The sequence below is a fragment of the Macrobrachium nipponense genome, chromosome 2, assembly GCF_015104395.2.
Source record: "Macrobrachium nipponense isolate FS-2020 chromosome 2, ASM1510439v2, whole genome shotgun sequence".
NCBI lineage: Eukaryota > Metazoa > Arthropoda > Malacostraca > Decapoda > Palaemonidae > Macrobrachium > Macrobrachium nipponense.
Genome location: NC_087201.1, coordinates 155,831,765 through 155,846,894, shown reverse-complemented (window position 1 = coordinate 155,846,894; position 15,130 = coordinate 155,831,765). Strand labels below are relative to the sequence as shown.

The 15,130-nt window shown below is 41.2% G+C and overlaps 1 protein-coding gene across 1 annotated transcript in view; it reads left to right on the top strand.

The window, feature by feature from the left end:
- Positions 1-6,187: 6,187 nt before the first annotated feature.
- The window catches only part of LOC135221058 (WD repeat-containing protein 43-like), a gene marked incomplete in the record, with an annotated part of 14,088 nt that continues 5,145 nt past the window's right edge, over positions 6,188-15,130 (top strand). Inside the window, 2 exon segments of the mRNA XM_064258801.1 lie at positions 6,188-6,344; positions 9,293-9,466. Coding sequence (XP_064114871.1) covers positions 9,296-9,466 — 171 coding nt within the window.

Below are 15,130 nucleotides of genomic sequence, written 5' to 3'. Positions count from 1 at the left end.
TCACTATCTTGCCATTTCAGAGAGTAGACATTGGACTCTCATATTCAGAAAACTTTGAGGTCCGGACCGATCGAACATGGCCCCTACTTTGTTACCATATTTCTTTTGTTATGCAAAATATTCAACTGATAAAACGCAGTAAAATAAAATAAAAAATACTAGAAAAAAATCTTTGTAATATGAAATTTGAGATGGTTTGGCTTTTCAGACTAATTGTCACTTTCAGTGTCCAACTTGATTCATACTGGACCATTATAGAGTAATAGTTTTGGAATTAGTTTTCGTAATATTTTCATTTCCTTATACGTAACTTTTTGTTTGATCAGAAATGTTCCTTTAAAACAAAGAGTAACTTTAACGCAAAGAATATCGGATTTCGCCAAAGACTATTGAAGTCTTGACCCAGCGGACACTAGTCCGAGAATAAACTTGTTGGGAGAAGAAGAAGAAGAAAGCTTCTGAATACAGCATCAAGCTTTAGTTGCAAAACTGAAATGTGTGAACTATCGTTTTAACAATTAACAAAAAAATAGAAGCAGTGAGTAAAATCAAATTAGACCATAAAAGATAGTTTAGAAAGCATACACAAACAATTTTAGACGGGCTATTTGCAAGCGAACTTGATCCGATAAGTAAATACATCTTTTTTTTTGTACGGGAATTGAGATTAATTAACTATACAGAATTGCAAATTAGTCCTAAAAAAAATAAAGGTGACGGGGTAAATGCAAACAGAAAATGCACAAACAAAACTGAGTACAAAATCATAGGATTTCATTAAGAGAAAAGACTAATGATTTCCAAGAAACAGTTGAGGTACGTGGAAGACGAAGATTGTGATCAGCGCTGTGCTATTTACACAATAATTAACTTTCAGTGAAGCATAAACAAAAATACTGAATGTAGTATAAGGAGTGGAATTGTCTAATCATGTCAAATTGTCGAACCCTCTATTTTTCAAGACAATATTATACAACTTTGTTTAAAATATATATATATAATATATATATATATATATATTATATATATATATATATATATATATATATATATATATATATAGAAGAACCCAAGTAATATGTTTGTTTATCCAGATGAAATATATTTGTGGAAATATTTATAAAGATTATAGCTTTCGTCCATCCTTCTGTGGATGGACGAAAGCTATAATCTTTGTAAATGTTTCCCAGAAATATATTTCATCTGGATAAACAAAATATTACAGTGGATCCTTCTATTGATTTCTTAGAAGCACGATGGCGTGTTCATATATATATATTATATATATATATATATATATATATATATATATATATATGACTGGTAAAAATGTTCTGTTACAACAGAATTCCATCTAATAAGCGCCCATAAAAACACCAAAATATAGAGAGAAAAGTACTTTTCTCTCTATATTTTGGTGTTTTTATGGGCTCCTTTTATTAGATATATATATATATAATATAGTAATATATATATATATATAATTATATATATATACTATAAAGGTATAAGCCACGAAGGAAAGATAAAATCGGAGTTTCTGCAAGAGTAAAGGACATTGAGTCGAATGAATCTTGCAGAAACTCCGTTGTTTATCTTTCCTTCGTGGCTTATACCTTTATATATATATATATATAATATATATATATATATATATATATATATATATAAATCAAAGTGGTATAATAATGTTTTGAAAAATAGTGGGTACGCTAATCTTGACTGTTCCGAATTGTCTTTTGCAAGCATTTGGGAACATAGGAAGCAGGTATATGTAAGTTAGCATATTGATGTAAATGTCAAGATACATAAGATTTACACTGGCATTACTACCATTTGACTTTTTTTCACTTCAATATTTTTTGTCCTAGTGCTACTGACACAGTAGAGCAAAGAATGGCTAAGGTCATAAAAGCTAACAAATTGCAAAGCAGAGCTTGTACAGAAAAGAATGCCTTCAAGTGTAAATGAAAAAAAAAATGAAAGGATACAATAAATGAATATGAATAAATTAACAAACTAATTATAAACAATAAATTATTATGGATACAAGGTAAACACTAAATGTTAAAGTGGGATTGGAGCTTGGGGGCGGAGGCCCCATACCCACCAGTAGTTATAGAATTGCCTACTTATGTTATCTCCATGCACTGGGGATGAATGTGAACATATTGCAAAGAAATGAAAAATTAAAAAAACATGACGTACTCGTGAGCTGACTACCGGCGCGGCGCCACGGGTTTGTTTTCTCTAACTCATAACACGCGAAGCCAGCACAGTCTGCGTGCTCCAGCGAACAGTGCTGAGCCACAGATATGGTTTACACCTAGATGTCGTCTTTTTGTTGTTCAAACGATAATTTGCAAACCTCGTGCTAAAATTTATTCATGCACACGTAAGCGAGTTGCGTTCTTACACACACACACACACACACACACACACACACACACACACACACATATATATATATATATATATATATATATATATATATATATATATATATATATATATATATATATATATATATATATAAATATAAAGATAAATGCCACGAAGGAAAAATAAACGAAGGAGGTCTGCAAGATCTTTCGACTTTAAAAGTCCTTTACTGAGCAGATACTGACATAAATACGAGAAAAGACAATACAAGAAGGTTCGTATAACTGACAGATAGGGATTATAAAGGGATTAGTACCAGAATCCGACACACCTGGAAGATAAGAAACCTTCCCAAACAAGCATAAACAATGGGTGCAATTAAAGGTTTAAGACAATCATCTCAGATACAATTTCCAGACAATTAAAGGATTATAGGTGACAGCTATTCGGAACTTGGTAAACAAAACCATATTCACAATATATGACAGACATACATTACAACAAAATTTAATAACTCTAAGGCGACTGATTTTTATTTAAGTCAGTAATTGTTAAAAGCTTTTAATGTCAACCTTGTTTTTTCCTATAATAACACACTAAAAAGAATGTTAATAAAAAATGGCCCCAGAGAAAGCAACAACATAATATATAAAATTCCATGTATGGATTGTCCCTCATTCTATCTCGGACAGTCCAGCAAAGGCTTAGAAGTAAGGCTAAGCCAGCATAAATACTCTGTAAAAACTGGGCAAAAATCTAATGCATTATTCATTCATTTAAGTGAGAACAACCACCGAATTGATTGGATTGATAGTTCAGTAATTGCATGGTCAAGAGATGTCTTATCACGAAATCTTTTAGAATCTGCTTTAATACAACTTACTTTTCATTGTAATTTCAATGTTAGTCGTGGCCTTTTTCATTTAGACCCTTGTATTTGTAACATGTTTAAGAATGACCTCAAAGATATAATTACTGACTTAAATAAAAATCAGTCGCCTTAGAGTTATTAAATTTTGTTGTAATGTATGTCTGTCATATATTGTGAATATGGTTTTGTTTACCAAGTTCCGAATAGCTGTCACCTATAATCCTTTAATTGTCTGGAAATTGTATCTGAGATGATTGTCTTAAACCTTTAATTGCACCCATTGTTTATGCTTGTTTGGGAAGGTTTCTTATCTTCCAGGTGTGTCGGATTCTGGTACTAATCCCTTTATAATCCCTATCTGTCAGTTATACGAACCTTCTTGTATTGTCTTTTCTCGTATTTATGTCAGTATCTGCTCAGTAAAGGACTTTTAAAGTCGAAAGATCTTGCAGACCTCCTTCGTTTATTTTTCCTTCGTGGCATTTATCTTTATTTATGGATTTATCACGTTCCTAACTTTCGTGATTCAGTTATACTACATACATATATCTATATATATATATATATATATATATATATATATATATATGCACGTGCGTGTGTAGGAACGGTGTGCATAGATAAACTTTTGCACGAGGTTAACAAATTAGCCGTTTCACAGCAAATATACGACATCTAGGTGTAAACACATGCACACATATATACATATATATGTATATATATATATATATATATATATATATGTATATATATACATATATACTTATATATATATGTATATCATACATATATAATATATATATATATATATATATATATATATATATATAGTATATATAGGATCCAAGCGAAGATATTAAACATCATTCAGCATGGTGCAATAAACACATAAAAAAGGCCATATTCATTCATAAGAGACGTTTTGCACATTATGTATGTGCATCCTCAATCTGCAATAATAACATACAATACGTTAAAATAATAATAAAAAAAAAACTTTTAAAAAAACACAGTTGAGAGAGGAAAAAATGACAAAAGTTAAAATTAATACAACTTAAAAAGTACACAGTAAAAAAGTTACCAGTTCTCACCAAACCATCCAAAGGAGAAGGAGAAGAACGAATGACCAAAACCTGACACCAACCTTCGATTTCAGTTATGCTAGATAAAGAGGAGAAGCGGATACGTTAAGAACTGATAAACCTTTTTACTGTGTACTTTTTAATTTGTATTAATCTTAATTTTAGTAAATTTGTTTTTTTCTCTCTCAACTGTGTGTGTTTTTTAAAATAGTTTTTCGTAAATTTTTAACGTATTGTATGTTATTCTTGCAGATTGAGGGATGCACAAAGATAACGTGCGCAACGTCTCTTACGAATAAATATGGCTTTTTATGCGTTTATTGGACCCTGCCGAATGCTCCTTAATATCTTTCGCTTTGGAATCCATATATTATGATTAATAGTATATATTATATATATAAATATATATATTATATATATAGTATATGTATATATCTATATATATATACATATATATATATATATATATATTATATAAATGACCTAGTTTCGTAACTGCCAATCCAGATAAGTACAAATGGTGGATAAACATTTAAAAGTAAACCATCATTCATCAGTAATGAGTACTGATGTTGTGATAGGAGATGAAAAGGCTTAGATGGATGTATATGGATTGGCAACACTTACGGCATTTATACTCTGCTTTTTGTCCTGTCTATGCAGAACTTCAAGAAAGTGCAGCCACCGACGGCCTAGTGCGGTTTTATAGGATTTCCTTTTAATTCTACTATTGTGCTGATGAATGCAATGATTAGATAAAGGTCGACACCACAAAGTTGACATTTGGCATACATCCACCCGGTGTGTAAATTTATGGATTATGCTACCTTTCTTTAACCTGAAGGAGCGAGTAGTCCTTTGTTTTTAAAGTAATATAATACCTAAAACATTACTTTGAACGCATAAATATATGTTGGCCGTGTAAGGACAACGCTTTTCCCCTATTTTCATTGTATCCAATCATCAAGCCGCGTTCCGCGCCCTTTGCCGATGTATAACACATGCAATTCTATTATTTGTACGCCTTAATTAATATATCCAAATGTATGTTTGTAAGAAAAACACAAATCTACTGTCTCAGAGTCATTTCTGTTCACGGTGCGAGTCTGTTCTACTTATCCGTCCGCACCTGTCTATGCCAACCCAGTTTGTCTGAAAATAAATCATACGGGCTGCTCTACGAGCAAGAGCCCGTGCTGGCACAAGGCCAGCTTAATCTCAAACAACAACATAAATAAATCATCAGTATCATAGTATGGTCCTCACAGCCGTATCATACGCAGCAATCCTTTACTAATATTTTTGACAACCATTCTTGATAGCATGATGTGTCGTGGCACTCATTCCAAAACTCTACTTCTCTCTGGCTCTGAATGGCAACCAGTGTAACCGCCCCCCCCCCCCCAACAAATGGTTATCCTATCCCGAGGTTCAACAACCTTTAATTTACCTTCCCGCTCTATTTAATTTGAAGACCAGTTAACTCCAGATATCATTTGGATTAGCCAGAAATGAGGAAGATGGTTAAAGATATCAATAGTGTAAGTAATAATTATTCTTCAAACAATACCTGCGACACATTGCGTCCAACGAAAGCAATAATTATTTAACTTGACACAGATTCGGAGGACAAGTGACCTTTATCATACATTGGGAGATATTCGGGGGGAAAAGATCAGCCCATAAAGCCTAAAGTGAACAAGTTTCATCAAAATTAAAGAACAATAATAACTTCAAAATGGTCAAATATTAATCGTAAAAAGTCGATATCCAAAAAATTGAATATCGAGTGGTGGGAACATTGCCAAAGTGAATAGCTACTAGGAGCCGTTATATATGTCATTCCCTACTACTACCTCCAATTCTTTCTTTTAGTGTACGCCATAAACGCTTGGTTGCTTAACGTAAATATACTTGTGGTGTGGTAACTTAGGTAGTGTTGAATTGCACGTGCGCATGTTTAATAAACTTCTACACATGAGTCAAACAAACGAAAATTGATACATTTAGTAAGTACCTCCAGATTGGTGTTCAGTTACTATGTAGTCTGAGAGTTGAAGTGTTTATCCATAGTAGTTATATGCAGCACCATTATAATCAACTTAGGCCAGTCTACCGTCATATCTGACAATGGGACAGACCTACGTAGTATAGCAGTACTCCATTTAAAATATTTTGAATTAGGATGCAACTTTTGTTTATGTTAGTATTGCACAATTTTGGGACTCTGCCACCAACGTCCAATTGTTCTTTTTTATCCTTTATGCGTTAAACGTCGTAGGCTGACCCATAGGTAGTAGGTATCGTATACCTAGTATTTTACTTGTTGATTAGATGACCATCCTCATTATGTTATTATCTTGCAGTCCTGCCCCCAGAACATGTGAGGTCCATCCACCGGCTCGCATTTCTGTCAGTTACAGTATGCCTAGATGAACCCTACGTTTTCCTCCATGTTCAGCTAGGAAGTAGGCTGGGCTAGCCTAATAATTTTTTGAACAGATGAGGCCTAGCATAGTGAGTGTCCAGCCCATCACAAGAATAAAAAGTATAGAGAATTTCTTATTGTTATGGGTCACAACCTTGGTAAAGCTAATGACTACTGCCGCAGCCTGGTAGCCAGATGCTGATTGGAAGATTTAGGGGCTAGCCTATCGCCTTATGGGAGTAGATGAAGAATAGGAAGAAAGGGTTAGGTGTGAGAAATCCAAACCTCTCCTAGAATACCATGCCCTGACGGACTGCATCAAAGAGATAGGGAAAATGATAGGGTGGAAAGATGCATGGTTGATAAGAAAAATGAATGAAAATGGCAAAGCAGTCATAAAATGCCTAGCGGGAGAAACTGACACAATTGACATAACAGAAAATGTGAGGCAAGGTACAATTTTTGGCCCAAGCTATGCAGCATAGTGACTGACAGAGTAAATGATTTAAGCAGGAAGAATGTAACACTCATAAGAAACGTAGCAATAGAGTCCCTAATATTTGTTGATGACATAATGTTCCCCACAAGCAGGAAAGAAGGAGTAGAAATGGCAATTGACAACTGCCGTAGCCTAGAGCAGCTTAAGAAATTTACATTTAATACGAAGCCAAGTAAGTCAGCAGTGCTAGTAATAGATAAAAAAGCAAAGAAATCAGATGTACAAATAAAAACAGAACTTAAAAATGGTCCAATTAGTAGCGTGAAAGAATATAAGTACTTAGGAGAATGGTACACACTGAATGGTTCAAAGGAAGCAAGTATTAAAACGAGAAATCAAAAGGTTGAGTACCTACTAAGAGAAATCAGAAGATATCGGGATGTTCACAAAGTAGGAAACATGGCACTAGAAGTAAGGAAAAAGATCTATGAAACAGTAGTTGTACCAACCTTATTTGCCAACATAGAGACGTGGAGTAACGTAACGGAAAATTAATTAAACGCGCTTGAGAAAATGCAATATAGGATCCTCCGAGGAATGTATGAACAATCTAAGGGCCCGTATTGGGGAATTATAGCCTAGTCCGGCATATGGCCAGTAGCCAACAGAATTGAGTATAAGAAGTTAATGCTTTTCCACAACATAATAAATTCGGAGGAGAAAAGATTAGTAAAAGAAATAGTTGAAGATCAGTTAAGAGCCCCATATGGTCAATGTTGGACAAAAAGTGTGGTGAACATATGCACCAAATATGATATAGAAATTAATGGACTAAGAGAATATCCCAAAGCAGCACTGAAAAAGGAAATAAAGAACAAAATTTATCAAGATATCCAAGTGACTAAGAGAGAAAAGAGAAAAGAAATGAAGAAGCTGAGATTCATAGACGACTTCAAGGAAAACAAGTACATAAGGGAACTGGAATCAAAGGATGCCTGTATCATTATGAAAGCCAGACTGAATATGTTCAACTTAAATGCTAACTTCCGAGGTAAATTTAATGACGAGGTCTGTGAAATATGTAGAGTGGAGGAGGACACTACTGAACATTTATTCACATGTAAATTATTACAAAAAGCAGACTGTTATCCCCTAACAGAAAACTGGGAGAATATATAAGGATAGCCCTTAAAATTAAGAATGTTCTTAACCTGAAAAGCGATGGATGTCAAAGCTAAGTAACACGGCTCTGCCTCACTTATAAAGAAGAAGAAATGAAAGGGAGTTTGGGTAAAAGTAAATGAAGCTTTGCACCTCGTAGTGTGCCCGCAACTGTGTTTGTGGAGTGAGCGCCTAGGAACCAGGAACCGTTACCAGACCTCACCTTCCTAACCTTACTTAAGGTGTTGTGGCCTGACCTGGCCCCCAGGAGTCCTCCACTCCCTCCCCCCAGTAATATTGAATATCCATGTCTCCCTACTCTTTGGTACTACTACCCTACCTTTTTGGTTATGTTTTTGTTTATAGTTATGCCTTTTTTTATATAGATGATGTTTACCATCTCTTGTTTATGTTTCTACTTCCACCCCCAAGAGGCTGGTACTAAACACAGCACCCAATTTGCGTATAACTTGGTAGTTACTGAACCAGAGAGGTGTGTTAGCAGTCTTCACTTATATCCACAGCCAGTTTAATAGTAGACCAGAGACAATTTTAAAAGGGATACCTACATCCTTTGCTAACCTTCTCAGCCTATAATTAAACTTTTACCAAGAGCAGTTGCAAAACCTTAACCTAACCTTACCAAGGGCATTGTACCCTGACCTGGCCAGGGAAGGGACTGGTTTCCTCCCCCATTTTCTAAGGTTTTCTTATATTTTTCACCATTTCTGAAATACTTGTATACCCCCTGATCTACAGTGAACTCCAGAAATGAAGACCAAATTTATCAAAATCACTTAAAAACCGTAAGAACAAGTATATTTTACATTTGTACTTGGTGGGCCATAAAAAAGTAACCTTTACAAATAGCATAATACTATTATATAATTTCTTTGTGATACTTTGAATGGAACTTTTTGCATTCACAGGAGATGACTAAGTCAAAACTAGTAAGTTTCACCCCTGATGGGGGAAAATTAGCACACAGTGGACCAGATGGTGTCCTAAGAATTTGGGACACAACCTCTGGAGCTCTTGAGCATGAATACCAGCCAGCAGAGCACCTAAAAGCTACCACTTCATGCATCAGATATTCTCCTAAGGTAAGTATTACAAAGATTACAACCATGTTTCATTCATAAAATGAAAGTATATATATTTTTGGCATGTCTTTGGCTAAATTGGTACTTAATTATTACTTAAGAAAAAGTGTTTAAAATTTCTTGTATAGTAGAGTGTGAGGATATTTCAGTTCTTCAAATTTTTATTTCATACATTCAACTTACCTGTCAGATATATACATAGCTATCGACTCCGTCGTCCCCGACAGAAATTCGAATTTCGCGGCACACGCTACAGGTAGGTCAGGTGATCTACCGGCCTGCCGCTGGGTGGCAGGACTAGGAACCATTCCCGTTTTCTAATCAGATTCTCTCTGTCGCTGGGAATGTAAACATATGTTTACTTTCCCTCCTGATTTGATTTTCGTGTTTCATCGCCATCGATCTTCTGGGCCAACTTTTACAGGGAAGTACTGGATCGGTGGTTCGGCATACGCTTTTAATAACTTTTTAATAACTTTTAATGAATTAACTTCGAAGTTGTTCCGATACGTAATACAAACCATCGGTCCTTTAACAATAGGAAGTAGCTAGCGGCAGCTGGAACGGTCGTAAGCTTCGAACAAGGGGAGAACGGTAGTTAACTGCTTCTCCGACAGTCGCGCGCCGCGCGACTGGGAGGTAAACAAACCACTTTTGCTTTCGGCCGCGGGTGTGAAGGACGTGTTCGTCATCGCTCTCTGCCCGCTTCATCGTCGTATGCTTTGTTTATATTGTGTTTTCTACTAATGGTTTGTATGACTTGAAAATGAAACTGTAAGTACACTGTTTTCATTTTCATTACTTAATTATGAACCAACATGGAGTTATCGCCGTAGATGCGGCGATTTCCTCTCTTTTCATGAATTGAACCCTTGAATAATGTCTCGGTGCCGAGGGCGGGCGCGCTCGCGCCGAGTCATGTATTTGGGCGAAAGTGTGTAATTGAAAAATGTAAGTACTCTTTTCATTATATTTTTGCCCTGTGCGTTCGTTACCGAGAGTGTGATTGCGCTCGGCACGAGCCTTTTAATTTTGTATAATAGAATGCAATGAAAGTGGATTCGCAATTGCAATATTCTTTTCATTTTCATTTATTTATTTGCATGAAATTTAATTTGGATAAATTTTCGTTCTTACCCGGGAATTGATCCTTTTGTTTTTTTTTCCCCTTTAAGTTCTCATGAAAGTGCATCGCAAGGGCAGTATTCTGTTTTTCATTTAATCATAGTTTTTACTTTTCACTGCTGTGCGGGGGTAGGGGAACAGCGAAGGTCTGCCAGGAAGTCGTCGGAAAGCTCTCCGCGACTCCCTTGGTATCCGATTCTTCGTCTTCCTTCCTGCCCCCCGCTCAGCTTCTTCGTTGTATTTTGTATTTGGGGTCTTCCTTGCGTTCGGGTGGGGCATGTCTTCCCCCCGTGCGTGAGGGAACCCCTCTTACTAATCTATCTATGTTACCGCAGGTGCTACATCCGTGGGAGACGACCTTGGACAGGTATGGACCACCGCGGCGGCAGGGCGTGCCTAGCATCCACGGGTTGGCTGCTGCAGCGTCTAGCGAGGTCTGGGGCGGTCTCCACTACTACCACTAGGCCGCTTATGCTGCTCCCCCCCCCTCCTCCTGGTTTACACTCCCCATGCTGTGTCGATGACGCCGTCTGCCGCTACTAGGGCCGCCGCCGTACCGAGGTGGGGTTGCCGCCGCTGCCTGTTTTCTTCGTGTTGCCTGCCCCAGACTTCCGCTGTTCCAGCAGCTCGCCCCTGGCCGGACCGGCCGCCAGGACCCAGGTTCCGCTGGCTGCCGATGATTCTACGAGGCGATCGCTGGCCTGCCGTACCTGCCGCTGATGTGATTCCCGCTGTTGGCTTGGCTGTCCCTTCTGGGTCTACGCTGCCGCTGTTCCTGCCGCTCCTGAGCTGGTTGCTGTTCCTGTCGCTCCTGGTTCCTGAGCCTGTCCATGCTGGTCCTGCCCACGGTGTGTCTTCCCCAGTCCCAGGTCCTTCCGGACAGGTGCAGTCGGGCCGTGTTGCTTCGGCAATAGCCCCGGCTCCGGCCTGGATGGAGGACCTGACGACTGTCCTGCGTGAGCTGACGAGGAAGAGGAGAAAGGAAGCTGTCATCTTCGTCTTCATCGTCTGCTGCTGCCTCTTCCCCTTCGACTTCTAAGGCCCATAAGCCGAAGAAGAAGAAGGCTGCCTTCCCCCCTAAGAAGTCTCCTTCGGGAACTTCTAAGGGCCCGTCCCACCCCGGTTGGGACGGGGGGGGTCCTTGTCTGCTGTCCTCCTGCTGGTCCCCCTTCTCCTTCGGGAGGCGGGGCCCGTCTCCCTTTTTCCGTAAGAGAGTAGACGGGGACCAGAGGAGTATCGGTTAGCTCTGGTACTTCCTCGCCTGGTGCTAGCGGCGATGCCGCTACGCCAGGTTCCGGCTCGGTCTCTCGTTCGCGAGAGATCCCGAGTGTACGTTCTCCCTCGGGAGACCGTGCAGCCAAGTTTCGGCGCCAGAGTTCGCTCGGCGCCAAGACGCGGCACGGAGCAGAAGGCTGGTGAGAGACGCTCAGGTGACTCTTGCCAGGCCAGCGGCCGCTCTTGCAGCGACCAGCTGGTACAGGTTTTCCCCCCTAAGAAGGCTCCTTCGGGACCTTCTAAGGGCCCGTCTCGCTCCGGCGATTCGGGGAGCTCTTCTGCTGGTCCTCCTGCTCCCTCGGGAACAGGGCCCGTCTTTTCTTCTACCAAGGAGAAGAAGACGGGGACCAGAGGAGTACCAGCTTCGGCTGGCACTTCTCGCCTGGTTCTAGCGGTTTCCCTGCCGCTAAACCGAGGATCCGCCGCCTCGGCGTTCTCGTTAGGCGGAAAAGTACCGAGTGGACGGTCTCCCCGGCGGAGACCGTCCAGCCAAAGTCTTGACACCCGAGCTCGCTCGCTGCAAGAGACCGAAGCGCGGAGCAGAAGACTGGCGAGTGTCGTGCAGACGACTCTCGCTAGGCCAGTGGACGCTCTCGCAGCGACCAGCTGTCTGCTCGGGTTGACGGTGACGGTCGCTGACCAGCCACGGGTTGAGGCGAGGAAGGGGTCCCCGCGGTCGTCGTACCAGCCACGGCTGGTACCAGCGGCTCGACGCCGACCGAGAGGACCGCTCGCCGGTCTCACCGCGACAACGAGCCTAGCAGGTCACCTGACGCCGCTCCCATCGGGACCGGGCGGAGACGGTAACCAGCAACAGCTTGCCTGACGCTAGAGATCAGCGTCGACGTTCTCAGCCGAGCCTCTCGCCCCAGGCGAGCGGCAAGGCTAGGCCTGCTGCTCGATCGCCACCGCGGGTGGACGATCAGCAGCAGCCCTCCAAGCACGTTGGTCCTGCCAGCGAGCTAGGGGGGAGCGTCAGGTCTGCCTCTCCTGTACCTTCAACCTCCTCGGGCTACACCGGGAGGAGCGAGGTACCTATGAGTGATCGCGAGAGGTGCGCCGCTCGCGATCCCGCTATGACTCCGTATGGACCAGGCACGGTTCTATGACCGACCAGGACATACGCGCGAGTAGCTGGAGGCGACCATCAGGGGTCTGCCGTCTGTTCCTCCTTCTGAAGGAGGAGTATCTCGGGATCTGTTCTTGTTGGAGGGACTGGACGGTCCTACTCCGCAAGACGCGGTTACTCCCGAGATACAGAGGAATTTGCAGAAGTCATTAAGCTGATTCGTCAGCATAATGACCTTGCGGAAGGATTGCCGCTCCCACCAGCAGAGCCCACGTCTCTGCTCGAGTCGTTTTGGGGCCCGAGAGGGAACCCAAACCGACGGTGGGTCTGCCGCGATCGGAGCTTGCCGATTCTGTCTCGAACCAGAGTCTCGTCGGTCCGGACAAGAAGGCTCTCTCAGTTCTGGCCGGTCGATCAAGCTACTTTCACCTCCTCTACTGCGACAGCGGCGTTTCTACGTGTCTTCGGACAACGTATTTAAATACTCCTTCGGTCCTCCTGAGAGGTTTTGACCTCGACGAGGACTTGAATGAGTCGGAGGACGGTATCGGCTCTCTCCTGTCAGGTGTCGATCAGCCCCACCCAGACGACGTTCACAGTGGCGGCAGACCCTTACCTACAGTGAGAGTTCGTAACCCTCCGCGGGAAAACGTTTTCTCCTGGCGATACGTTTTTTCCCAGACTCTGAGAGGCCATCGCCGCAAGGCGATGGCTGCTCCTACTCTTCTCCAACTGCTAGTTCCACTGGGAAGGCGACGAGTATCCAATTCCTCCCCCATTCCCTCTCTCCTTACGGCTACGAGGGAAAGGGGAGGGATCCTACAGAGATTTCTCTGTAGGATCCCACGTTCGGACTGCGCTACCAGGGGGGACCTTCGGGTCCTACCTGACGTAAGCCCCGGTCGTTGAGGAGGAATCCTGCCCCATTCTCGATTTCTACGGGAATCGAAGAGGGACCACCAGCCGATATCGTTTGACGAATTCGGTGGGGGTTTCGCAGACTGCTTAGAATTCTTACGGAATTTCTAGCGCATTCAGTGTTCGAGTTTTTTACGATCTCCAAACACTTACGCGAGACCACGGTCCAAAGTGAGCGAGACGAGAATCCCCGATATACACGATAATCGGGAACCTCGCCTATGCTCGAATTCCTGGAATTTCTAGCATTGGAAGAAGACTGCTGCTGAAAGAAACTATCTCACAGTAGGCGACCAACCTGGAATAGAGAAGATCGGACGGGAATATCCAGTTTGGCTGAACTATCGTCTTAGTATTCTGTTCACCATTGAAGCTTTCCCCTTCGAGGAAGACTTCTCCTTCACTCTCTTTGATAGAGATCGAATGGTGGTCGATCTCCAATCCTATTTTGTTTTCTTGAAGAAAGAATTTAGGTATGGAGATCGTTGTTCCAGAATCCTACAAATATACTACTAGTATTTAACCTCGCGACATGATTCTACTAGGCAGTTGAATTTGTCCGAGGGGTAGGCGCATATCCTAGTTAATCTACGGATTGCGACTTATAAGAGAAGTATTCTAATTGAACTGCAACTCGGGGTTGCCTGCAACCTCCAGGAGTTTCAGTTTCAATTTTATATACTTATGGTTTTGTCACGACAACACCATTTCAACTTTTATATACTTATGGTTTTGTCACGACAACACCATTTCAACTTTATATTTACCGAAATTCGTTTTCGCCTAAATATAATTGCTCGAGCATATCTTTTATGCTCGGTAGTTCTAGCAGAACGCATTCCTTCGTGGAATAATGGATTACCTGGCAACTCAGGATGACGAGTCGGCGAGAGCTCAGGCTCAACTACTGCGTATTGAACTGCCTGATAGCAGCTCAGTATCAGCTGGGCCTCCGATATGCACGGTCATGTATGTCTCTCTGCCCTGCTTTGATTGACTACCGAACCGTATCTCTGCCCAACAATCATGGACTTAGGTCTCTGATTAACGGGGATTCTCGCAATAATGAAGGACCATCTACTGCTGTGACGCTAGATTCCATCGCCTTCGACATTGCGAGAATTTTCAACAGAGATATCTCTTGGACTCTTTCATCTTTCTGTTTACCGCACGGTAACAGAAGTCTGTACAGTCTCCCGCTGCATCGCACTGCGATAATGCGAATGATTTTGCAGACATCTGAGTTTGTCTTCAAAATATCTCGTATTCGTAGGTGT